A 26,849-nucleotide genomic window follows, 5' to 3' on the forward strand; every position below is an offset into this window, starting at 1 on the left:
TCTATATTGTGTTTTCGCTGTAAAACACTTAAAAAATCTGAAATATTGGCTGGATTCACAAGATGTTTATCTTTCATTTGCTGTACACCATGTATTTTTCATAAATGTTTTATGATGAGTATTTAGGTATTTCACGTTGCTCTCTGTAATTATTCTGTCTGCTTTGGTGATATTTTTGATGGTAGCTGCAATGTAAAACTATGATTTATACCTCAAATATGCACATTTTCGAACAGAACATAAATGTATTGTATAACATGTTATAAGACTGTCATCTGATGAAGTTGTTTCTTGGTTAGTGACTAATTTTATCTCTATTTTGTCGGTTTTGTGAAAGCTACCTATGCGGTAGAAACATGGTGAAAATATGCGGTTGTGTGTTTGGCTATTGTGGTTAGCTAATAGAAATACATATTGTGTTTTCGCTGTAAAACATTTTAAAAATTGGAAATGATGGCTGGATTCACAAGCTGTTTATCTTTCATTTGCTGTATTGGACTTGTGATTTCATGAAAATTATATTATATGATATCCCTGTCCCGTTAGGCTAGGCTATGCTAGTCAGCTTTTTTGATGAGGAGGATCCCGTATCCGGGAGAGAGAGAGAGAAGCGGTAGAGGTTAAACCTAATTGCTCCTGTAGATCACTCTGGATAACACCAAGAGTTTAACACCCGGAAATTTTCTCTGATAGGGAACGCTGGTAATACACTCACACCATCTGTGGATCAATGTGCACCCTCATCTCATGTGTGTTCTGTCAATCACAAGCCACATAAAAGACGAGAAGAGTCCGTTTTTAAGCTAAGACTCCCGTACAAAGGCGGGAGGCAGGGGCGCTCCAGTACAGTAAGTGGCTAGCTAGGATACCGGTAAACAGTGACCGTAGCCCCGACTTTCGGGCATTGCTTTCCTGCAGTTCTGATAATGACAGTGGGGCCAGGTGCTCAGCAGGCGGGAGCAAAGGACACTGTCTGCTAGTGAGCACTGCGGTACACATCAGGTGGGAGGCGGGGACGATACCGGTGTCTAGGTCACCAGTAGACAGTGGCATTTGCCATCGAAAAACTCAGATAATACCAATATTTTAATCGCATATCAGGGGAAATCCAGAACATCAAAAGTGTCACACAAGCATGAGGATGACGTGCTCAAGGGGGGGGCATTCATGCATGAACAAATGGGGTGCTCGAGGGAGGAGGGGGGGTCAGACTTGAATGCTCAACCAGGCAATCTAAATCATATTTTTTATTTTAATTTTAATTTATTTTTTTACCCCCTTTTCTCCCCAATTTTTCATGGTATCCAATCGCTAGTAATTACTATCTTGTCTCATCGCTACAACTCCCGTACGGGCTCGGGAGAGACGAAGGTCGAAAGCCATGCGTCCTCCGAAGCACAACCCAACCAAGCCGCACTGCTTCTTAACACAGTGCGCCTCCAACCCGGAAGCCAGTCGCACCAATGTGTCGGAGGAAACACCGTGCACCTGGCCCCCTTGGTTAGCTCGCACTGCGCCCGGCCCGCCACAGGAGTCGCTGGAGCGCGATGAGACAAGGATATCCCTACCGGCCAAACCCTCCCTAACCCGGACGACGCTAGGCCAATTGTGCGTCGCCCCACGGACCTCCCGGTCGCGGCCGGCTGCAACAGAGCCTGAGCGCGAACCCAGAGACTCTGGTGGCGCAGCTAGCGCTGCGATGCGATGCAGTGCCCTAGACCACTGCGCCACCCGGGAGGCCCCATCATATTTATATTTATATCATATCTTTTTTTCTCTTAAAAAGCTGGTAGTCCTGATATGACAGTAGCCTTTTCATAATGTTCAGGAGGAATCAGTCAGAGAGCTAAATGGGTCATGAATTAATCATATTCTTCAGGTGTCAGCCTCACAAAATGACTGTTATTATTTGCCGCAGCCATACTTAAGATGTTTGAAGCGCCTTTGAAAAGTAATTTTGTCCCACAGTTGGATTCAGACAAAAAAGCGTTGAAATGCTTTGGCATTAATGTTCTACGTGTCAATGCACTGACGTTTGACTGATGCCTGTTGTCTTGGTTGTGTTTCAACAGGTCCTGGCCATCATCTCCATCCTCTTTATCGTGCTGTCAACCATTGCCTTGTCTCTGAACACCCTCCCGGAGCTGCAGGACATAGACGAGTTTGGCCAGGTGACAGACAACCCTCAGCTAGCTCACGTGGAAGCGGTGTGCATCGCCTGGTTCACCATGGAGTACCTGCTCCGCTTCATCTCCTCACCCAGCAAGTGGAAGTTCTTCAAGGGTCCACTAAACATAATAGACCTGCTGGCCATCCTACCCTACTACGTCACCATTTTCCTGACTGAATCCAATAAGAGCGTTTTACAGTTCCAGAACGTCCGGAGGGTGGTGCAGATCTTCAGGATCATGCGTATCCTCCGTATTCTGAAGCTGGCCAGGCATTCCACAGGGCTTCAATCTCTGGGCTTCACCCTGAGGAGGAGCTACAATGAGCTGGGCCTGCTCATCCTATTCCTGGCCATGGGCATTATGATTTTCTCCAGCCTTGTCTTCTTCGCTGAGAAGGACGAGGAGGACACCAAGTTCAAAAGCATCCCGGCCTCCTTCTGGTGGGCTACCATTACTATGACTACGGTGGGGTATGGGGACATCTACCCAAAGACTTTACTGGGTAAGATTATTGGGGGTCTATGCTGCATAGCTGGAGTGTTGGTGATAGCCTTGCCCATCCCCATCATCGTCAACAACTTCTCAGAGTTCTACAAGGAGCAGAAGAGGCAGGAGAAGGCCATCAAACGGCGGGAGGCCCTGGAGAGGGCCAAGAGGAACGGCAGCATCATCTCCATGAACATGAAGGAGGCGTTTGCACGCAGTGTCGAGCTCATAGACGTAGTGGTAGAAAATAATGGAGAGAACATGGGGAAGGTGCAGGACAACCACCTGTCTCTTAGCCACAGGAAAGAGACTCCCAAGAGGACCACCTCAGAGATGGGCTCCACTCAGTCATTAGAGCCCAGCTCACCAGACAAAGCCCATCCCGCCAGCCCTCAGCAACTCAACACTCAGAAACTGGAGGAGATGTACAACAAGATGGCCAAGACCCAGTCTCAGCCTAACCTTAACAGTAAGGACAAGGGGCATTTGTCTAAAGCGCCCAAGAAGAGAGACGAGATAGAGATGGGTATCATCCCCACAGAGCCTGCCCCAACCACAGACATGAGGAGCATGTCCAGTATTGACAGCTTCATGAGTTGTGCTGCTGACTTCACCGAAAGTGCCCGCTTCTCCCACAGCCCCAGCACCATTGTTCCAGGGAGGGTTAGCACCAACCCCGTGCTCGAGACCACCCTGGAGCACGAGGCCATGGTGTCCTCCCACAGCGCCACCAAGGTCCCTGGAGGACGAGGCTCCAAGCACGGCCTGTTCTCTGACAGCCCCCGGGGCCTACGCTTCAGCAACCCGCTAAAGAACCGCTCCCTCAAGGTCAACTTCAAAGGCGGGGACGCAGACCCTTCCTCCTCCTCCTTAGCACAGGGGCCAGGGGGCGGGGCCCTCTCAGATAGCTCTGCCCTCTCTGCCCACTCCCTCATGAGTCCTGAGGTGTCTGTCTACACCACTGCCAGCAGCAAGACTCCACCCCCTGAGACCCTGATCCCGACAGTCTTCACATTCCATGACGCGTCCATCAGTAAGTTCATTGATGCTGACACGGACGAGGAGGAACACCTCCATGATAGCTCGGGAACAAACGCCTCCCAGAGGCTTCTGGGAAAAGCCAGCCCCAAGCTCAGCTCCTACAGCAGTCACCACCGCGTGGCCAACCACCTGGAGGGCTCCCAGAGAATGCTGGGTAACAGTGTGTTCCCCTTGGAGGCCAGGTCAGGTGGGGGACAGGGGAATCATGTGCTCTCCCGGGGAGAGAGGAGTCGTTCAAACACCCATAATGAGAGCAAGTGAGGTAGGGGGAGGGAATAGATAGTACAGAGAGGACCCAAACAGGAGGACATTGTGCAAATACCAGAGAGAAATAAAATAAAACATGAGCTCTAACCCATAAAAGGGACTGCATTCCTACTTACATGAATAAAAGGAACTTAAACACCTGCAGCGACTGGGTTTTTTGTTTTGTAACAAATGCCCAATAAGTAGAACGTATGGGACACAGGAAGGAGCTCACTCGTCCTTCCATTTCCTGCTACTTGAGGGCAAAGACTGTCAGCAAAATGACCCAGGGCACTGGGAAATGCTACAGTACTGCTGGATTGAGAAAGAGAGAGAATTTAAAAGGGTGCATTGCTGTGTCCAAGGGGGATATGCATAACTCTGCAAATCTGGTCACACACTGTAGATTTAGGCATTACTGAATCAGCATTGTGCTAAAATAAATTTTGTTGATTTCCTTGTGTTTTCTTCCTCAAAACTGGCCTTAGTTATATGTGACTATGTGTATGCATAGCGTGTACGTGTGTTTGTATGTCTGTAGATGTATGTGTATGCAGGATGATAGGCAGATAAACATACACACACAGTTATGCAGTATTTTATGTGTATTGTTTTCCTTTTTTTATAATATAAATAGTATATTTTCTTTGGTCTGTTATTTTGTGACGCTATCTGAGAGGTGAACTTTCATCCTTGTTAATCAACAGTTTGGTTAAGCCATTGGAGAGGAAACAGCCACTTTGATATCCTGTCTGTTTCCTCATTCCCATCACACCTCTGCTTCCCACCTCCCGCCTCCCGGGTAGCACTAACCGCATTAACCGAATATTTTCAATTCTGTACAGGGTATTCTTTGTTGTTTTGTTTGTTTACTTATTTTTTTGGTTTTGATTGTGTGTTTTATCCAGACAGGTTAGGGTCTCCTTTATATTTTAATACTCTCTCAGATGTGTGGTTGTGGTTGATTGTCATACTTCATATCCAATCACCATTGATACTGGGGAGGGGATAAAAGCATTCATTTAGGCTGGATTGAAAGTACTGAAAACACTCAGATTTTCCATTTTAAAGTTCCACATTTGTACAATGGATAATCCTGTAAGAGCATATAACTCAACAAGAACATGAAAAAAGAACACGCTCATTGTGCAAAAAGTAATATTTTTTAAATATTTTTTTAGAATGGTATATTAGAAGAATGAATTATGCTAAACTCATAGTTTTGCATTTCAAATACATTGTTTTATTTTAGAGGGAATATTACAAGATAATGAATTTGTATTTTTTGCTAGTAGTTTGGGTAAATGTTTGTCCTTCTATCCTTCGTACAATGTGAATAACTTTGTATAACACTCTGTTAAATCCAGGGCATCTTTAATCATATCATGGACCCACACAATGTTATTAATTAATTATAACAACAATAGTTTCAAAACAGCAGAATGTCCGAAATATTTCATGAAGCCAGGACAAATTCAAACACAGCAGAGATGAAGGGAGAAGGGAGGAGTGGAATGATGGAAGGGGGAGATGGTAAGATGGCACACAGGAAGAAAGGACAGGAAGAAAGAATAGGGAACAGCACTTTATTTTACAGAGGGAATCATGATCTCATTGGATGACTTCCACACTATGGATGGTAGAGCTGGGGACCAGCTGCCAGAATTCACAACAAGCATCATATGGCTACATACACAGACACTGACAAACACAGAGCCACTCACATGCTCATACACATGCAGTCAACACATGCTCACAGGCACGTTTTATGTGGGTTCAATCTAAACTTAACCTATCCCAGTACATCTCATAGGTAGTATCTGATACAGACCACATTTCCAGCTCAATATATCCACTACCCTCATACACTTTACAATGTTAAAGATACGATTTTAATTTAGCCTTTAATACACCCGGCTAAACACTCAATATAGAGTGAGAAAAAAGTGTATTGTTGACTTCCATTTTCCTATTTTTCTATTGTCAGACTACATGCAAAGAGATAGGTATTTCTGTGCCTCTGCCAGTAACAAACTTGCTTCCCTCCCCCATCTCCACTCTGGAAAGTCTGTCACTGTAGCCTCAGTTTAATAGAGCTCACATGACAATTCAATAAAGTGTAATGCAAATAAACACAGAGAACTAGTTCGCCATGCTGTCAGGGTGTGCTATTAAAGCACGCAAACACAAAGACACGCAATACACACAACACACACACACACTGGTAGCACACAGAGACACACACAGCAATAGTGTGCTGCCCCATAGACTTAAATAAATACACTCATTATTTTGAATAACCAAAGCCAAACACAATCACACATGAGGGCATGGCCTACTAGAGAAATATACTATCAACAATTCAAAGAGAGCCCTGGGGGGAGGAGGGGGGGTGGTAGGCTGGTGTGACCAACCATGTAGTTAGTTACAGTCAGATGATGAGAGAACAGTGGGGCAGAGAGCTGTGTGTCTACTGTTCCTCCTGATGTCTGTAGCTATTCCTGTGGACCTCAGGCCCTAGTCCAGCCCCACTCTATATCCATAGCCAGTCCACTATTAGATGATTTTATCCCTAACAGTGGAATATTGGGCCATTTAGTCTGTATTGGAATTAATTGAATAAGCATTACAGAGCAGTGTAGGACACTTGACCTCTGAACCCACACCCGGTAGAGAGACCATTACCCCCTGACTTACCAGAGCAGCATTACTTCCTATAAGACACATATTAAATATAGATCACTTTATCATCTATGTTCATGCTTTCCTTTTCAAAGGGAAGATGGCTATTAAATCAGTAGGACTACTGTACTGAGTCAAGGAATAATGCCTGTCTGTTTGGTGACTCAAACACTGAGGGATATTTTGAGTGTGTTCCATTCTCCTGTTTAACACAAAACCCAAGAGTGTCTGTGATAATTTTTGTGTATTTCCTACTGAAAGGGTTGCACTCTTGAGCATGTTTGTGTATAATGACAATGTGCAAATGATGGTTGGTTTGAGGCAGGTTTTTGGATTTGAATCCATTTCTCTGGTCCCATAAATACCAGTCTGGGCAGGGCAGTGGAAAGATCAGGCCACCAACAAAGTGGTGCCTTTGGCAGTTCAAGTCATAGAGTTCTTTGAAAGTAAACGTTTTAAAGAGTAAAGTGTCAGGGAAAGGTGGAATTGGCATTTCCAAGAAAACAACAGGCCAGGTAAAGTTGTGAGAGGGTTCCGTTGTGGGAACTGCACATCCATGGATAAGTTGCATTTTAGATACAAGAGGGTAGGCCTACATTGTTCTCTTATTGCAAGGTGTATTATTATTCTCGTAAAATGGTATTATTATATACCTGCTTCATCTGTCTCAGAATACTTTGTAAACTGTCCCGTTCTCTATAGCTGAAAGTCCTCAAATTACTCGGTGGAATCTAACCTTGAAGTCGGGTTCAGTTCTGAAGCCCCCACAATTCACGTTCAAAACATTCTGTAATTGCTTCAGTGAGTGGGCCCCTAAGTAACTACTGATTATGTGCATAACATCAAGGCCCAATACAAAGTTAAGTCATTCAAAAATGTAGTTGGATCTTTCCTAGTAGTCTTAGTAGTCTTCTAGGTCTAGGATATTGATGTATAACAATCAATACATTGTAACAAAGTTGGAGATGGGGAAATGGGAGGATATATGTATAGATCATACGAAAGTCAGGGTCTCCTTCCACATAAAATACTACAGCAGAGCTCATTCACACATGGTAAAGTGAAATTTAACAATCAATTAATCAAATGTATTTATAAAGCCCTTTATTTATTTATTTGTCACAAAGTGCTATACAGAAACCCAGCCTAAAACCCCAAACAGCAAGCAATACAGATGTAGAAGCACGGTGGTTAGGAAAAACTCCCTAGAAAGGCAGGAACCTAGGAAGAAACCAAGAGAGGAACCAAGCTCTGAGGGGTGGCCAGTCCTCTTCTGTGCCGGATGGAGATTATAAGAGTACATGGCCATTTAAGGCCAGATTGTTCTTCAAGATGTTCAAACATTCATAGATGACCAGCAAGGTCAAATAATACAGATTTCAAACCACGCATAATGGTGATCATGATTCCTGTTTCTCTTTTACACTCTGGTGTTGGATGAACTTCTATGATTTTAATGTGGCTTTTATTTGTTTAGTTTTTTTGTTATAAATAAATGCGCTCTATTGGACCCTGAGCTATCTCTTTGAAACGGGCCTCCTACTTGGCCAAACCAAACACACTGTCTCCAGACAGACTCATTAATAACATTCTTACTACATGGTTGTAAATATGATGTCCCAAAAAGCACAATTTATTATTTATTTGATTCATCATTTTATTTTATCATCACCAACTACCAAACAAACAGATGCAGCCAACTGCTAATGCTCCACAAACTGAACAGAATTATCCCCCTTTTTCAGAGAATTGATCCTCCCCCTCCTCTCTCTCACGCAGCCCTCTATGCTGTCCTTTTTAAGTTTCATTGTTTGTACCAGTTTACTTTCTAGGCTCTTGTCTCTGTGGTGTTCTGTTGTTTGAGGCGTGTAGCGCTACCAAGTTGTGACACAGAATCTGTACATTTCTTGTACATAGCAAAAACAAAATGTCTATGATCTTTTTGAAACAATGTTCTCCCTTTACTGACTGAAAACTAAATACAAGTCCAGAAATAAATATCAGTCTCTGTCTGTTCTTGTAGGTATGTATTTATAAATACATCAACGCATTTCAAACAGTGTCCAGTTCCACTAAAAATGTGAGGAACTGAATGATGTTTGCGTTAGATCTAAAATGTACACAGTATCTGCTATCTAATAGCGCCCTCCAGTGTCCGAGATCTACATTGTCATAGCATACACTCAACGAGTGAAATATTTCTGTCTCTCGGTTGGTCTCTCTCTCGGTATCGCTCTCTCGATCGGTCGGTCTAATCAATAATTCAAAGAGGGAATTCCAGACCTCATAATTTTTTCATCAAAATTTTATGAAGCAAAGCCCTGCCCTGGAATCACTGCATTCCAGCCATGCCACTAACTACGTTTCCATATATAGTTTTTATGCGAGTAAAGTCATACCATATAAAAAAAAATCACGACCGCTGTGATAGAAACAGGAAGTTTGGGTACAATTTTACAAATGCCGACAGATAATTTGTTCGTTCGACATGGTATGATCTTTTTGTGTGGGTAAACTTAATTACACCTTTATGCGCAAATATTGATATAATAACCATCATATCGAAGTAAACTTGGAGTCACACGATGATATGGTGTGTGGAGCTCCCACTACGAATCGGGAAAACATGCAGTTTATTAGGCTATATATTAAATAAATTATGATGAACTTCACAGGTTGGCGAAAGTGCACGGTATGAACTTGATGCTCCTTTCTAATAAATGTCGAGGGTCTTATTCTGGTGACATGATGATCGATGCTTGACTGCCGTTTGACAAATACAAATATTGTCACTCTTATCCAAGGGTGAAAGTAGATTTAATTTGATCTCCTTTGTGTGCACGCGCGTGATAAAAAAAAAATGCAGCTGAGCAGCCCTGTACGTTCTGCCGCCGTAGGCGAGACAAAACATTGCCACCCCCATTCTATCCCCGGGTAACTATAATAGTGTACAGCAGCCGTCAGCAATAGATTTGGCCTTAGGCCATTTTTTTCTCAGCTAATAGTAGGCGGAACAGAACATAATAGCAGGCCAATTCATATGCCTATGCTCCAAATTAAACAGAATTTTAACACATCTGGTTAATAGGCTAAACAATGTCAATAACATATCCTACTATTTTCAATCTGATTACAGTGATAAAATCCCCAATGTCTATATTAAAAAAAATTGAAAACAGTGCAAAACTTACTTTCAAAGATGTTTTTGAAATTTGTAATTTCACCCTTGAGACGTTACTTGCTGTCCATTTGCCATATCGTTTCTGACGGTAGAGCGCACGCGCCATCTGTAGGATTTTTGGTTTATTGCACGTCCATTAGGCATATGCCATTTGCAATACGTTTTGGCCGTCCAAATCGGTGGTATTTGCTTTTGTGTATATGGTTTGTCCAATGGCAATAAGTTGCCATTCATTTTTGCCCATAAAGCATATGGTTTCCCATACCATCGCACGGAAAAACAACAAATAAAGCTTGACTTGCACTGGGTCAGTTGTTGGCTCTGGAGTTTGCCAAAGAGGGTGTTGAGCTTGAGCTCTGGGACTGTAACACGGCAGCCAACGAGAAGAATGCCAAGCTTGCCCGGGAACTGGGGGCCCAGGCGCACACCTACACAGTCGAGCTTTCCCGCTGGTTGAATATTAAAGACAGCTGAGCAGGTGCGGCTCGAGGTCGGCGATGTCACCATGTTGGTGAACAACACCAGGGTGGTAGCGGATGAATGCTGCTGGAGTGTCCTGATGAGCTGCTGGAGAGGAAGCTCTTCGTCAACTGCCATGCGCTCTTCTGGGTGAAACTACAGAAATCACCTGCACCACATTCATTTCACATTAAATGCTCAGATAAAATGCCTGTGTTAGAAATAAAATCAGAGAGCATCAAAAAGCATCTCTTTGAATGACATAACTCGACCATTATATTTGTGCATACTGTGTGAAATTGTGCAGACAATGTTTGCACACTGAAATGTGAAAAGTGGAGTATGTAACGTCAGTTGATGACATGCATGCCTTTTGAATTCAAGGCATGCATGTCACCTCTGACTTATTCACTGACCCCACTTACCCCTGCAATCCAAAATGGCACACCACCAATTATGATGGAATGTGAATCTTCTTAATTTGACTCTCTTACTGTAACCTTAGTCCCATGCTCAAAAAACCGATAAGCTCCAGAAAAACAAATGCCTAATCATCCTATTACATGTTTCTTTCTTTCATGTGTGACACCCCACCTCAGAATTACATGTATTAAACAGTGGCCTACAGTAACCCAGGGTTACTGCAAGGGTTTGGGGTAACTGGTTTTACCCCTCCATTCAACAGATGGCCTCAGATGAAAGCTAAGAGCCATGGCCACATTGGGAAAGGGGGATACATAGTCAGTTGTCCAACTGAATGTATTCAGTCTTCCACATTTACCCCAACACCTCTGAATCAGAGAGGTGGGGGGGCTGCCTTAATCAACATCCATGGCACCCAGGGAACAGTGGGTTAACTGCCTTGCTCAGGGGCAGAATGACAGATTCTTACCTTGTCAGTTCAGGGATTCGATCCAGCAACCTTCTGGGGTTACTGGCCCAATGCTCTAACCACTAGGCTACCTGCTGCCCCAATTGCAAGTGCCCTGGGGCTTTTCAGCACTGCCTGTGTAGAGGTGAGACTGGAGGACTGGACATTACTTGGTTTCCTCTTCATGCTTAAATGTACTTTAAATGTCTGTTGGGTTGTTGTAAACCATATCAGATAAGATGAATGATCACACAATTTGTCATGTAGTCTATTGATGAAAGAAACTCCCTTCTGTTCAGTTGGTGCCTAGCCAAACTTGGCTAGACGAACTGAACGAGTGTGCTCGCTCGCATACATTCAACCTTCGCTTGAAAATACCTTTGCTTGACAAATGAGAAAAAAGTGCCAATAGTACTGTTTGTCCATCTTGAAATACAGTAGCCAGTATACACTTCCTCAAAATATAATTAATCTAAGATAACTCAAGAATTTGTTATTAATTTTGGCCTTTTATTCAGAGGATATCTTAGTTGCACAATTTTAAATCTAACTAGGATGTTTGGTGCAGTATTTCCGAAGTGAAAAATGTGCATGAAAATGAGTTGTCTATCATTAAATGACAACAAACACTTCGTCAAAGAATACCTACTGTTGACCAATCACCGACGAAGGGGCGTAGTCCCAAAGTCCAAAATGAACAAAAACGTCACAAATGTCATCATAATATATTCACAAACTGTTCCGAATGGGAATGTCTTTTAGCGAGATTTGGTTGGGCCCCCCTGGCTAGACTAACTTATCAATCTAAAAATTATTATTTGACATGGCTAATTGAGTGACTGTCAGTGACTGACTGATATAGAATTTTATTATCAATGTTTATAATTGTGGTCCCGTGTGGCTCAGTTGGTAGAGCATGGCGCTTGCAACGCCAGGGTTGTGGGTTCATTTCCCACGGGGGGACCAGGGTTCAATTCCCACGGGGGGACCAGGATGAATATGTATGAACTTCCCAATTTGTAAGTCGCTCTGGATAAGAGCGTCTGCTAAATGACTTAAATGTAATGTAAATGTAAATAATTTTCAATTATTCTAATGTGTCTGCAACCCAGAATTTGTAAAGTTCTGGTTTAAACGAAACAGACAGAATTCCCAGTTCACAATAGTCAAATCAATGTTTATTCACGAGAGCTCTGCCGTTCATATACAAAGATATTCCTTTTATAACATTCTTCTAACCTACGCACACACATGCACACTACCATTAGGAGAGCTATCTTCTTCTCCAGAATTCTCAGTTTATCACTACCCAGCTGACAGTTCCATTCCCCCCTAGATAAGGGAAACCTGGAGGGGTACTCCCTGTCCTATCGTACTTTCTCAGAGTTATAGCCGGGTCGGTTCAAACATAGTTTAAAGATCCCCTTTTTTCTTTCGGCACACACATACATTCCTCTCTTCCCCAGTCCAACCTAGTTGGACATATGTTTAATATTTTTAATTACTCCTTATCCATGCTACATAACCTCTAATCCCTAATGGTTAAGTTTCTGGGTACTATTATTTAATCATTTATCTTAAACCTTATAAATTATTTTATCACTGACAAAACAAGAGAAAAACTGCTGATGCACAACCAAACTTGAAACTTGCGCCTTGTGTATTCTACTATTCTAACTCTCAACAGTCCCTCCCAATTTGTAAAAATAATTTGGGGCCAGGGTCCCTAATGTCGCTTATGCCTGGAGCCGACCCTACTCGGCTGCTCCACACCATAGAGGAACAAACAAGAGTTATTTTGCAAACCCTATCAGTAATGTGCTGTTTATAGGCCAACATATGTAGCACTATCTCCTTTTCACCCCTCAGGACTACTGTGCAAGTAAATTTGGGGCGGTGGGGTTTCATTAACCCATAGTTTTTTGGCAGAAGAGGGCCTGGTCGGCATCAAAACCACACTGGTCTGTCCTTATATTGTCGACACCGGCATGTTCGCTGGCTGCGAGATGAGGTTAGACACCCTTGTTGGCCATCTAGTTCCACAATGATGCCATGACCTGTGCCATTGAAACTACTGCATCTCTTTTTGCTCTCTGGCACACTCTACAGGAAGGAGCTGCTGGGTTTAATTCCCCCCTGGACACATCCTTGGGGACTGTTATGAATTTTATGAATAATGACTAAATTATGTATACATTTAACCTAGAACTATAACCAATTGAATTCTACCGTTTTTCTGTATTGATAAATAATGTTAGTTCATAAGAAAGAGGTTATGTAGCATGTACATGGGAAGAGAGGAAGGTATGTGTGTGCCTAAAGAAAACAAAGGGGATCATGAAACTATGTTTGAACCGACCTGGCTATAACTCTGGGGAGATAAGATAAGGCATGGAAAGCCCCTCCAGATTTCCCGTATCTGGAGGGGACTGGAACTGTCAGCTGTGTGGTAATAAACTTGGGTGAGACTCCAGGAGAGAAAGAGAGAATCCAAAGTTTAGTGTGTAGGTTAAGAGAATAGTATAAAAATAACGTTTTTGTATATGCACGACAGAGCTCTCTAAATAAACATTCCCGACAATTGTAGCTGGGCCTCCGCCTGATTCATTCCAACCAGTTTCCTACAAATTCTGGGTATCAGGCAGAGTAATCAATTCAATTGGGTTTATGAACACTGAACATAATTCTCGTGACAGGGACAAGCACATAATCTTCATACTATGCTTTATGTACATACAGTACCCTGAATTACACAAGCGTAAGTATCTAATTATTCAAGGGGATGGGGACTAAAAAAAGAAACTCATGTGATAGGTTTCCTTGACCAAAAAGTAGTTAGTTCAACATCATTTGTCTATAGACTGCTTCCTTGGGAGACCAATGTTGCGAAGTAACGCTTCATGGGAGGTGACAAGTGCATGCTGCCCTTCAAGACAATGGAGCAGAAGGCTGACACTACCAACGGCCATGCTAAATCCTCATAGGACCAATCCTTCCTGCCCAAATGGGTTTTGTCACCAAATACCAACACTATCTGCACACCAAAGGGTCAGTTGAGACAATCTTACTACACCCTGACAGGATATCTGAAGGGTGAGAAAGTGCATTATAGCAGCTGTTATCACTTTTTGATAAACTTTTAAAATCTTCATAACAGGTTGTCAGGGTAACAATCTGCTGCATCAAATGCCATTCATGTGAATAAAATAAATGGAAATGTGTATTAAGTGTGATTTTATTTGAATGCCACGGCTAATCAAGAGGCTGTACACAATGACTTTCACTGAAAGTGCAAAACAGCTCAGGTTTTATACAAGATCCTCTTTAATCACATTTATAGACAGTTTCTGCACTAAGACCAGACATAACAAAGTCAATGCTATGCGCAACTACATGCAACAGAGAAACATTTTAAGCACTATATTTTGAGGTAATGACCACCAGTCCTCCATAAGAGTAAAAACAAAGGAAATCCAACTACTGAAAAACAAGGACAAAGAAAAAAACACTTCTCATTTGATTCTGCAAAGAGCCATGAAGTCCAATTCAGCCAGTTAACTCCAGAGTGCTGTCGATGTTGGTCGGGGTTGTCAATGTATGGTCAATGACAGGTCGTTATGGCAAAATCGACAAACAAGCAGATACATTGGTCATATCAAAGCATAACATTCACAAAGTTGAGTGTTGGTGAAGCCAGCCTTCCACAACTTTCTATAACTGCACAGCATGCCAATAAAGGACAAAGACAACCCCACCCCCCCACAAAAAACTATTGCTCTTCCATTTCTTTTAACACCATTTAAAAACCCTTAAAAATCCCAATTTGTAGATGAACATGTTGACCCATTGTCCAAGTATCCACCATGAGTAGTCAATTGATCAGTCTTCGTTTTGTCCATTCAATCCCGATGAGTCAGTCCCAGTTATTGTGCAGTGTGATGGTGTCTTATGCGTCAGTGAGGAAGCTTCTGTGTCCATGTTCACACCAGCTGTACAGAGGCAGCCTGGAGGTAACCCTGCAGGTACTGGAGGGCCTCAGCATTCAGGCTGGTGCTCAGCATAGAGGGGACCTGCCATGGGAGGTGAACAGGAGAGATTCACTCAGTTGACATCTACTACTGAAAGCATATATAGTACTCAAAGAAAAATAATTCAGCGAGGCATTAGCAATCTAGGAGCCAAAATGTTGTACACTACTCCCCGCTCTGCTATTCCTGGGGCCTCAAACAGTCTATGCTGTGCTAGAGCACCTTCAACACTCTTGTTGGGTGACTGGCTCTCAGTCAGCTGGGGCTTCACTTTTATAAGTAAGCCTTGTCCGAGACAGAATGCACCATAGGACAGGAACCCATCTTCAGTGTCTGTAGTATGCGGCAGCTTGTTGTACAAGTACACCCCTTTGAAAGAACACTAGTCTGTCGCAAGGTCTTACCCCCATCCAACTCATTAATTCTGAGTGCCAAACAGAGACATTAGGAGCCATTTTAAAGTCTTTGGTAGGACTCGACCGGGTATTGAGCCAACCATCCAATCTCAGAACAGACACTAACCACAAAGACACCGAGTTGGTACTTAACTTTTATACCATGTTGTTTTGCTTAAAATGACCGACTAAATCATATGAGAGTAGAAGATTGGAACACAAGGTGGACATGAAAATAAAGAATTGGAGCCTTGCTGTGTAGGTGTTCCTGCTATAAGGAGTGATTTAGTCAAGAGGCCCACTGCCTCTAACATAGCCTAGTATTAGTGCATTTCAATAAATCAACTTACCCGCCCGGGACATGCAGTAGAGAGCTTGTGGAGAGACTGCGCTAGCAGGATCTTGGGGTTGCTGACCACCTCTCCGATGGGGTCATGCTCCTTCTTCCCAGCAAAGGCCAGCTGGGAGAAAGCAGTCTGGTAACCGGGTGTGTCCTCTATGTCAATGAAGTGCTCGTCGTCAGGGATGCTATCATCCTCTGGTAGCTCAAATAGCCCAATCAGGGCCTGAAGCAGGGGGGTCCTAAAGAATAAACAATTTAGCAGGCCATTCATTTAGTAAAAACACTACAAAGTGTAATAATATTCCAGGACAGTTTCTCACCAGAGTTTGGTGTACTCAGTATCTATCATGGCAGGGCACTCGGTGAGGATCTTGGTGATGCCCACAGCACAGATCTTCTTCTCCACTGGTCCAGACACTTTCTGCACCTCTGGAATGACTATCTTCTCCAGCACCATGCCAAACATCCTACAAGAGAAATTAGACTCAGCACTGAGAATACCTCTCCACGTGGTTCTTATCTTTTATTACATTCATTAAGGCCTATAATATGGACTATGATAAAACATTCCAAGCTCAGCCTAACATGCCATGCAAGTGTGTGTAATGCAGTACGAGGACATGGTTGGCCTTTAAAAGCCAAAAGAGACAACTGACTGGCTTGTATGCAGATCAATGTAAATGAGTCATCTGCACACTCAGCTCCAAGGCTACACTAATGGACATAAACTGAATCAAACGTGTCAAAGGTCAGTCTCATTTAGTCTGACAAGAGATACTTACTTTGGCTGTATGCTGTCAAAAATCTCCTGCAGAGCAATGGCTCCGTACTTGACACCATACAGATTGATAAACACCATGAAGCCTGTGGAAAATAGGAGGGCCTGTGAAAATGTGCAGCATTGAGAGATCACGCAGAGCTCATTCTAAAACTAGGGTAATATAACCCTACACACTCCTGTTGTGCAAGCATAACAAAGAGGATGTGGGTGCAGTTTCAATTGTACTTCTTAAATAAACATGCCAACATTTGTTTTAAGCTATACTCACTCTTGATGAACTTGGTGGTTTTGGAGCTCTGCAGTCTCTGAAAGAGCAGGATGAAGATCTGTTTCCTGTACTGAACAATGGACTCCCTGAGAGGGAGAGCGAGAGTGAGTGAACAAAATAACTCAAAATACAGCCCCCATGTCAACTACACACAAAGTTCACCGTTAGAAGACAGAGGTGGAGGTTGTTGACTCACGTCGGCATGTGCTCTATGATACTGTTCATCAGGTAGAAACCTTGGTGGTCATTGGCCTTGGAGGCTATGAGCTTCTGGAAGACTCCTAGCAGGCCAGGCTGTATAGGGAGAGCACTTTAACATCAGATTATCACAACTAACTAATTGCATGCATCAACAGGTAAATTAAGACAGGTAGGTTTCAGAAAAGTACAGTAAGACTCCTCTTATTACAGTACCCCCAGCTATAACTCACTATTTTGTCAGCAGCAGAGCTGGCTATGGTGGCTCCCCCCTTCTCCAGATAGGCCTGAAGCAGGCGCACCAGCGGGGGAATGTTGCCAGTGCGTTCCCACAGCACAGGCTGCAGCAGGTGGGGGAAAAGGGCCATGTAGGAGTTGGGGATGGAGCTGGTGTGGATCTCCAGAAGCAGGGACATCACCTGGAACACGTACGGCACAAACTCTGCAACAGGAAGTGGGACAGTTGATGTAGGAAGGGCAATGTATAGTTTGCCAACAACACTGCATCCATGCAATTCAACCCCTTCATCCACCTACTCAGTTTCCTAGGCATGTTCTAGTCAGACAGGCATCTTATACTTAACATGAACTTCTATAACCTGCTGCTTTCTAGAGTACAGCCACATACCCTGTACATCATTCTGTAGGATCTCAGTGAAGACTGGGAAGAGGGCCTCCTCAAAGCTGCCCACAGTGGTAGTGTTGGCCTTGCAGGTGATCCGGATAGACAGGCACAGGGACTCAAACAGGTAGTGGTTAAAGTGAGGCTTGCTGGGGTTCTGGAAGAAACATGATACAGGTAAATAATAGGGATGGAAATTGCCATGGACCCCACGATACGATATCACTTACGTGCCGATACGATATTTATTGCGATTATATACTGATTTTATTGCGATTCCAAACATAATGCTCACCATATGTCTGCTGCAGAGGGACAAGAGAGACAGTCACGGAAATAAGTGCTGAAAATAAATTGTCTCCCTATTTAAAAAGATGGAGAACAAAGCTATGAAGGAAAAATACTGCCGTTTCTGTACTTGGTACATCCAAGTAGCGCAAAAATTGTATGGTGATATTGTCAAAAACGATACTAATAATATCCTGATTTGTAACTATCAATGGTGCCAGATTTCAGATTTCCTCCAGATGTGACGACTCTTGGCATTCAGGCCAGAGTTCAATCTTGGTTTCATCAGACCAGAGAATCTTGTTTCTCATGGTCTGAGTCTTTAGGTGCTTTTTGGCAAACTCCAAGTGGGCTTTCATGTGCCTTTTACTTAGGACTAGCTTCAGTCTGGCCACTCTTCCATAAAAGCCCGATTGGTGGAGTGCTGCAGAGATGGTTGTCCTTCTGGAAGGTTCTCCCATCTCCACAGAGGAACTCTAGAGCTCTGTCAGAGTGACCATCGGGTTCTTGGTCACCTCCGTGATCAAGACCCTTCTCCCCCGATTGTTCAATTTGGCCGGGCAGCCAGCTCTAGGAAGAGTCTTGGTGGTTCCAAACTTCTTCCATTTAAGAATGATAGAGGCCACTGTGTTCTTGGGAACCTTCAATGCTGCAGAAATGTTTTGGTACCCTTCCCCAGATCTGTGCCTCGACACAATCCTGTCTCGGAGCTCTACGGACAATTCCTACGACCTCATGGCTTGGTTTTTGCTCTGTGGGGCTTTGTATAGACAGGTGTGTGCCTTTCCAAATCATGTCCAATGAATTTAATTTACCAAAGGTGTACTCCAATCAAGTTGTAGAAACATCTCAAGGACGATCAATGGAAACAGGATGCTCAATTTCAAGTCTTACAGCAAAGGGTCTGAATACCTCTGTAAATAAGGCATGTTTTTTTAAATAAATGTGCTAAAACTTCTAAAAACCTGTTTTCGCTTTGTCATTATGGGGAATTGTGTGTAGATTGCTGAGGATTTTTATTGATTTAATCCATTTTAGAATAAGGCTTTAACGTAACAAAATGTGGAAAAAGTCAAGGGGTCTGAATACTTTCCGAAGGCACTGTATGTTATGGCGAAATTGTGACGTTTTGGTGTTCGGCAATTTATTCCCAGCTGTTTTTCTTGAGGCAAGTTTAAGTTCGGTGGTCGAAGTCCACGCCCCTTCATAGAGATTTGTTAATTGAGTGTTTGTCATTCAACGATAGATAACTATTTTTCATGCATTTTTTTCACTTGAGAAATACTGCACTAAACATCTTAGTTAGATGTAAAATTGCACGACTAAGACGTCCTCGACAAAAGTGTAAATTTATTACAGATTTCTTGAGATATCTTAGATAAATTTAGAGACGATTTTTAGGAAGTGTGCTGGCTACAGCGTCTCAAGCGGGACAAACCGTAATATTGCCAATTCTTTTCTTGTTTTGAAGTGAAGGTATTTTAAGGGCGTATGCGAGCACAGACATGAATTACGCCTAGCCAAGTTCTGCAAGGAGCAAACCGAACCTATGTATCCGGATGCCTTTAGACACAATGCAAGTCAGCTCATGTGTACATGCATCCACAGCAAAGCAGACAAGCGATGAGTGTGTGACCAACCTTGCTGACCAGCAGGAGCTTGTGAGTGAGCTGGCCAATCAGAGTGGGGATGTAAGAAACAATGGCCTCCTGCAGGAGGGAGAAGCTGCGCATGATGGCTGGAAGAAAATTAAGGAGAAGTCTGAGTAGAGGACAAGGATCAGTACACACTGAAAAACGTTGTCTGCAACCTTAAAAGGAAGGTGACATTAGGTCCTCCGTGACGACATTAAGCAAAAGGACGGATAGCTAAAAATACAATGAAAGCCATAGAATTATAAGCAGAGCATTTAACACTCAAACTCAAGTACCTTTCATGATATATTCATTCTCTGAGGAGCCAGGCAGAGCCAGGGCCTTGAACAGGTTGTTTAGCAGCTGTTCTGTGAAGGGGGCCATCTCTGCAGGAGTGATACTGAAACATGATGACAGATGATTAATCACTACTGACATGAGGCACCAAAAGTTACAAACTAAGGTTATTGGTAATGACCAAAGAGTTTTATTAACAAACAAACAACTATGGATGCGGTGTATAGTTGATTATATTTGTGTAGTGTTGGAAAAGACAAAGTCTTTATTTAATTATCTAAGTATAGATGGTTACTACTCACAGAGTGGAGTTGTTGGGGCCCCTCATGGTGAAGAGTCTCTCCAGTGCATGGGCAGCGTAGGTGTGCTCTACCGTGCTCTCTGCCTGCAGGTGGGCCACAAGCAGAGGGACAGCCTGAAGCAGCTGCTCTTTGGGCAGCTGGAAGACAAGAGGGGACCGAGGACTGGTTATTCACAGGCCCCTGCAAGCGTTGACTTCAACCCTTAGTAAATGGGCTGAACTCATGACAGTGAATTTTCAGAGGGTAGAGAAAACAAAATCATACCTGACTTCTGAAGATCATGACATATTTGATGGCATCAGCCTTCAACACTGGAAACTCATTGACTATAATAGAACAGAGTAAACATGTTCCATAACAGTGCAGCTATAAAGCAATCACCAGCGGTGATTGTTAATTCATTCATCGTTTGTTTCTAAGTTCAACTTTATATTTACCGTTCTGGGATTTGAGGTCTGTGAGAATGTGGTTCACAAAGAATTCTGTAAGGTTCACCAACTCGTTAGCTTGCGTGATACCATGCTGAAAAATAAACATTTTGTCCATGTAATTAGCTCAATGTCTCTACTGCAAAAACATTTACAGTTGAAGTCAGATGTTCACATACACTTAGGTTGGCGTCATTAGAACTCGTTTTTCAACCACTCCAAATTTCTAGTTAACAAACTATAGTTTTTGCAAGTCGGTTAGGACATCTACTTTGTGCATGACACAAGTAATCGTTCCAACAATTGTTTACAGACTGATTATTTCACTGTATCACAATTCCAGTGGGTCAGAAATTTACATACACTAAGTTGACAGTGCCTTTAAACAGCTTGGAAAATTCCAGAGAATGTCATGGCTTTAGAAGCTTCTGATTGACTCAAATGATGTCACAGCCTATTGGAGGTGTACCTGTGGATGTATTTCAAGGCCTACCTTCAAACTCAGTGCCTATTTGCTTGACATCCTAGGAAAATCAAAAGAAATCAGCCAAGACAGCAGAAAAAAAAGTATAGATCTCCACAAGTCTGGTTCATGCTTGGGAGCAAATTCTAAACACCTGAAGGTACACTGTTCATCTGTACAAACAATAGTACGCAAGTATAAACACCTTGGGACCACGCAGCCGTCATACCGCTCTGTCTCCTAGAGATGAACGTACTTGGGTGCGAAAAGTGCAAATCAATCCCACAACAACAGCAAAGGACCTTGTGAAGATGCTGGAGGAAACAGGTACAAAAGTATCTATATCTTCAGTAAAACGAGTCCTATATCGACATAACCTGAAAGACCGCTCAGCAAGGAAGAAGCCACTGCTCCAAAACCGCCATAAAAAAGCCAGACTACGGTTTGCAACTGCACACGGGGACAAAGATCGTACTTTGGAGAAATGTCCTCTGGTCTGATGAAACAAAAATAGAACTGTTTGGCCATAATGACCATCGTTATGTTTGGAGGATAAAGGTGGAGGCTTGCACGCCGAAGAACACCATCCCAACCGTGAAGCACAGGGGTGGCAGCATCATGTTGTGGGGGTGCTTTGCTGCAGGAATGACTGGTGCACTTCACAAAATAAATGGCATCATGAGGGAGGAAAATTATGTGGATATATTGAAGCAACATCTCAAGACATCAGTCAGGGAGTTAAAGCTTGGTCGCAAATGGACAATGAGCCTAAGCATACTTCCAAAGTTGTGGCAAAAAGTCTTAAGGACAACATAGTGAAGGTCTTGGATTGGCCATCACAAAGCCCTGACCTCAATCCTATAGAAAATTTGTGGGCAGAACTGAAAAAGCTTGTGCGAGCAAGGTGGCCTATCAACCTGACTCAGTTACACCAGCGCGGTCAGGAGGAATGTGCCAAAATTCACCCAACTCAGTGGGAAGCTTGTGGAAGGCTACCCAAAACGTTTGACCCAATTCTGACCCACTAGGAATGGGATGAAAGAAATAAAACCTGAAATAAATAATTCTCTACTATTATTCTGACATTTCACATTCTTAAAATAAAGTGATGATCCTAACTGACCTAAAACAGGGAATTTTTACTAGGATTAAAATGTCAGGAATTGTGAAAAACTGAGTTTAAATGTATTTGGCTAAGGTGTATGTAAACTTCTGACTTCAACTGTATAACCCATCAGATGTCACAATCACACCCAAATACAATAGGCATAATGACCTAATCATACCTTCGCTGTCTGGGCTTTTGAGGCCAGAGATGTGACCAGGTAGATGGCAGCGTCTTTGTGCTTCCAGTTCACCCCTGGGTTCTTGGCATACTCCCCAAGCATGGAGTTGACATAGCCAGAAAAGATGGCTGTGACCGGGCCCTCAAAGAACTTACACAGGCCTCTCACCAAGTCACAAGCAGCCCTGCGCCGAGTGTCTATGTCTGCAGGAAGGAGACAGAACCGAGGGGTGAATATCAGTGTACCTTGAATACCTATACTTCAACAATCCTCCAGTTCAATTGTGGTCTTGTTGAGTTAAAAAAATATATACCTGATCCTTCAAGATCTCTTCGGATATATTCCTCAGAGTTATCCTCAAAGGCCTCCTCATCAGCACCTGGAGAAAGAAATCTATGTATCAGTATCAGAGACCATTATGCAAATCGCTGCCATTAATGTACAATGGCAAGAGCAGAAACAATAGTCATGTAGCCATTCATCTCCAAGATACTGTTTCAGTCTAAACTCACTTCTGAACTCCATGTTAGGCACAATGACCTTCTCACAGATGCTGGTGAGTGTGTTCTGGTCCTCAAACAGATGCTTGTAGTGGGGCCTTTCACACACAGATGCCAGGAACTGAATAGCATTGCTCACAAGCTACGTCACAAACATAAAAGGAGCAAACATATTATTTTACCTTTATTTAACTAGGCAAGTCAGTTAAGAACAAATTCCTATTTTCAATGACGGCCTAGGAACAGTGGGTTAACTGCCTTGTTCAGGGGCAGAAAAACAGATTTTTACCTTGTCAGCTCGGGGATTCGAGCTTGCAACCTTTCAGTTACTAATCCAACGCTCTAACCACTAGGCTACCTGCCGCCCCAAGCAAACGTATTAGTAGGTGGTCAACATGATCTATTGATAAGCTACATGAATGTATCAGCAGTCTCACCAGATCGTACTTGACCTCCTGGCCAGTGGAGACCAGCAGGTTCCAGATAGCGGTGACAAACCGAGGCAGGTAAGGCTGGAATTCTTCATCGTACTTCTGGGCATACAGAGCAGCGTTGTCACAGATCTGAGACTTGAGCAGCTCCAGAAGACCTGCCTCCTCTTCATCCTGTTGGGAGGAAAAGACAAGACCGTATCACAAGTTTAATCAACTGATTCATTAATAGCCACTTGAACATCTTACAGTGAAAGTGCTGTTAATCACCAGGTCCACTCACATCTGTTTGTAGTAGCTTGTTATCCAAGGTCAACAAGTTATGGAAATTAGACATCCATGTCTCCATGTTGTCCTCAAAGAACTCTGGAAGGTCCTGTGAAGGCAGAGACAAAGACGGAAGAATGAGAACTCCAGTGAAAAAGCATCACATTTAAATACAGTAAGTTCTTGTGGGCATAAAGCAGGTAAGAGGCAGAGGGGACGCACCTGAAAGTTGAGACTGTAGAAAAGCTTTGAGATCAGAGTAAGGGACGAGAAGAGGATCTTCAAAGCATTGATGTCAGTCGCATGGGTCTGACACAGCTCAATGGTGGCCTGAAAAAAACAATAGACATGAATAGCAGATAATGTCTTCCCATGTCTGAATAATTAAGGTACTATAAAGTAAAAGCAAGGGACGGCAAGCAACAATTTCCAGACGCATGTTGTTTTTACTTGAAATACACTTCAATTGTTCGAGTTGAATAACTCTGAAACCAATCCACCACTAACCTTGAAGAGTTCAGTCAGTGGATTCGCAAACGTGTCCAACACCAGCTTAATCTCCAGCCATAGCTCATTTGACTTAAACTCATGTCGATACCTGGGAAAACAGATGATCAGTGTTAATATCTTTCAAAATTAACCACAAAGACATGATTTACTATGACACCTATCATTAGAGGGCCACGTGTCATGCTCATGGTGGTTTACCTCTTGAAAAGTGAGTGTGCGGTCCGGAGCACTCCGTTGATTATGTGGAAGTCTCCGCTCTGGAAGCGGGTCACCATCTCTGTCAGGAGGTCCGGCCACTTCAGAGGGAAGTCCTCTCTACCGATGATGCTGATGGCATCACTCAACTGTAGAAGAACAGTAAATACAGAAAAACTGAACCATCTCTACAAATCTCCCTTTTGATTGTATACATGTATTATTCTAAAGGATTGTGAACCCATGGATTCCAAGAACCTCATATGAAACTCAAAACAAGCACCAGCCCACTGACTTTGATTTAGAGTAGATGAACAGGTAACAGGTCTTGACTCATGTGAAGACATACCTGTTTCTGAATCTGTTCAGGGCTGCTCAGCATCAAATTTACAATGTTGGCCTTGATAGTGGTTCGGTCCGGATCTGAGATTTTGTTGGGTTCATCTTCAATCTGAAAGAGACAGAATACAAAGTAACACTTGTCATGCCAACATTGGGACAACAATACTTGCACAACCCATAACATTTCTTCCAATATTCAGGCCACCACCACTAACTTACTATGCGCCAGTTCCTCTTGATGTAATTTTTGAAGGTGACAGCTGCACACACCCGGATCACATTGTCTTGGGATTTCTCCAACAATGTAAGCAGCAATATTGGGTAATTCTGGTTCCCTTCAACTGACTCAAGAAACTTTTCAGCTGGAAGAGGGAAATAAGAACATTCCAGTCAAGCACTGGGAAATTGTACATAAATGCCAATGTATATATCATTGTATATGTTTATTGCAAGCATTCTACTCTGAGCTCCCATACCTGGACGTCTTACGGATGGATCTGGGTCCAGAGTTTTGCGCATAAATTCTGTGAGGGTCTGAAGGTTTCCATCATTTATCTCCATGGTGCCCTGGAAATATGGTCATAATCAATACATTAGGCATAGTAACGTTAACGGTAGTGATGGTCTGAACTGACTAGTACCATTAACTGATTGTCTTCGCTACAAGTTCATGAAAAGTTATATTTTCACCAAAAAAACGCATATGGTATATTCACCCGATCAATATATGATTGAGTAAGTCATACTAGCTAGCTATACATCACTAAAACACCAGTTACTGACAAATACTTTGGCCTAATGCTAGCAAATGTTAGCCCATTTTGCCGTCCGACAAATTTTTCGAAAACATTTTAAAATGACAACCTTTGTGCTCCAATGAAATTCGTTATTCTTCTCTACGTCAGACACTTTACCCACTCACAGTAAATCTAGGGAAGGACTTTGGGGGGTGCCGTTAGCAACTAGCTAGCAAAATTAGCATGGTACTCTGGCATGGTGATGCTGATTCAAAATACTTCAGTTTCACTACTTTATGTCAACTGTAGGGCAGGTTTCTTACATCTCAAATATCCAACACTTGTTTCGAGGATATAAACTTAGCTACGGAGTAGAGTAAGTAAATCACAGCAAGTTGATTTAATGACTGCGCAAGTTAGCTAGCTAGTTTGGTAGCCAACTAGCCATAGCGGTCTGGTAGGCTAACTTTGCACGTCTTCTCACTACTTGTACGTTAGTAGCTAGCGAGCTGATATTGTGTTACACTTGGTTAGGCCAGATAGCCCTTTCTGTAACAATTCATTTTCTGTTTAGGGAACATAGCTAGATAACTAAACGTGAATAGCTAGCAAGTATCGCAGTGACAGTGTTCTACTAGTAAATGTTCGCTAGTTTGCTGATGCTAAATTATCCACGATGGGCAAATTAGAAACTACCGCAGTTTTCCGTCTTTCTACAAGCAAGCCAGTAATGTACATTAAACTGTATAATTTGATACAGCGGTGAGATGTTATACCTTCTCTTGCTATGAGTTGTCTTTCAGCCGGTATGTGCTGTTGTACGATTCGCTGCTGCCTGACTAACGTTAGCTTGTTTAAAGAAATCTCAAGCCACTGACTGCGCGGTATGTGTACTGGGCGTGCGCAAAATAAGTTTGGAAAACCACGCTAGACACACCCCTGTGCACTTGAAAGGGAGTGAATGGCATTGGCAGGTGTTCAGAACAGATGCTATGTTATTGATGAATTTATCACTATTATTGATTGATGAAGTGTGTTCACTGAGTTATAACCCCATATTCATGTCATGGAAGACCAATAGAACAACTTAAAGAGAAGAATCAAAGTGTCTGTTGGTTCCTCTTTTCTTGTCTGGTGCCTTTGAGTCAGGACATGGCTGCCCACTAGAATGTTCCATATTGCAGCACAGATACTAAATTAGCAGTCAAGAACAAGTCCATTCTTCATTTTTTATGAAAACGTTTATCCATCACAGAGAAACATTTAATACAATAATAATGCACTTGTTAGAACAATTAAGATGCAAATACAAAACAGCTTGAACAGAGTAAGCAAGCTCATTTAACCATTCTACAAACGAATGACAACTCTAACATGACAACAACATTAACACTTTT

The 26,849-nt window shown here is 42.8% G+C and overlaps 2 protein-coding genes across 2 annotated transcripts in view; one reads left to right on the forward strand and one right to left on the reverse strand.

Annotated features, from left to right (window-relative positions):
- LOC120021278 (potassium voltage-gated channel subfamily B member 1-like) overlaps positions 1 to 3,959 on the forward strand; it is a 72,225-nt gene extending 68,266 nt beyond the window's left edge. Inside the window, exon 2 of the mRNA XM_038964960.1 lies at positions 2,073 to 3,959. Coding sequence (XP_038820888.1) covers positions 2,073 to 3,959 — 1,887 coding nt within the window. The remainder of the gene's footprint in view (positions 1 to 2,072) is intronic.
- A 10,397-nt stretch (positions 3,960 to 14,356) lies between these two features.
- LOC120061521 (exportin-2) lies at positions 14,357 to 26,343 on the reverse strand. The gene is made up of 25 exons (XM_039011429.1): positions 26,229 to 26,343; positions 25,192 to 25,282; positions 24,935 to 25,077; positions 24,723 to 24,824; positions 24,377 to 24,522; positions 24,176 to 24,266; positions 23,891 to 23,998; positions 23,685 to 23,777; positions 23,408 to 23,575; positions 22,983 to 23,112; positions 22,784 to 22,849; positions 22,471 to 22,673; positions 20,731 to 20,815; positions 20,558 to 20,619; positions 20,294 to 20,430; positions 19,991 to 20,094; positions 19,701 to 19,798; positions 17,779 to 17,929; positions 17,384 to 17,592; positions 17,149 to 17,246; positions 16,953 to 17,038; positions 16,686 to 16,767; positions 16,224 to 16,370; positions 15,911 to 16,142; positions 14,357 to 15,207 (listed from the first exon to the last, which is right to left on the reverse strand). The coding sequence occupies exons 2-25, from the start codon at positions 25,274 to 25,276 to the stop codon at positions 15,118 to 15,120; spliced, it is 2,916 nt and encodes a 971-aa protein (XP_038867357.1). The 5' UTR covers positions 25,277 to 25,282; positions 26,229 to 26,343; the 3' UTR covers positions 14,357 to 15,117.
- Positions 26,344 to 26,849: the final 506 nt, after the last annotated feature.

The sequence above is a fragment of the Salvelinus namaycush genome, chromosome 2 (genome assembly GCF_016432855.1).
Source record: "Salvelinus namaycush isolate Seneca chromosome 2, SaNama_1.0, whole genome shotgun sequence".
NCBI classification, from domain to species: Eukaryota; Metazoa; Chordata; class Actinopteri; order Salmoniformes; family Salmonidae; genus Salvelinus; species Salvelinus namaycush.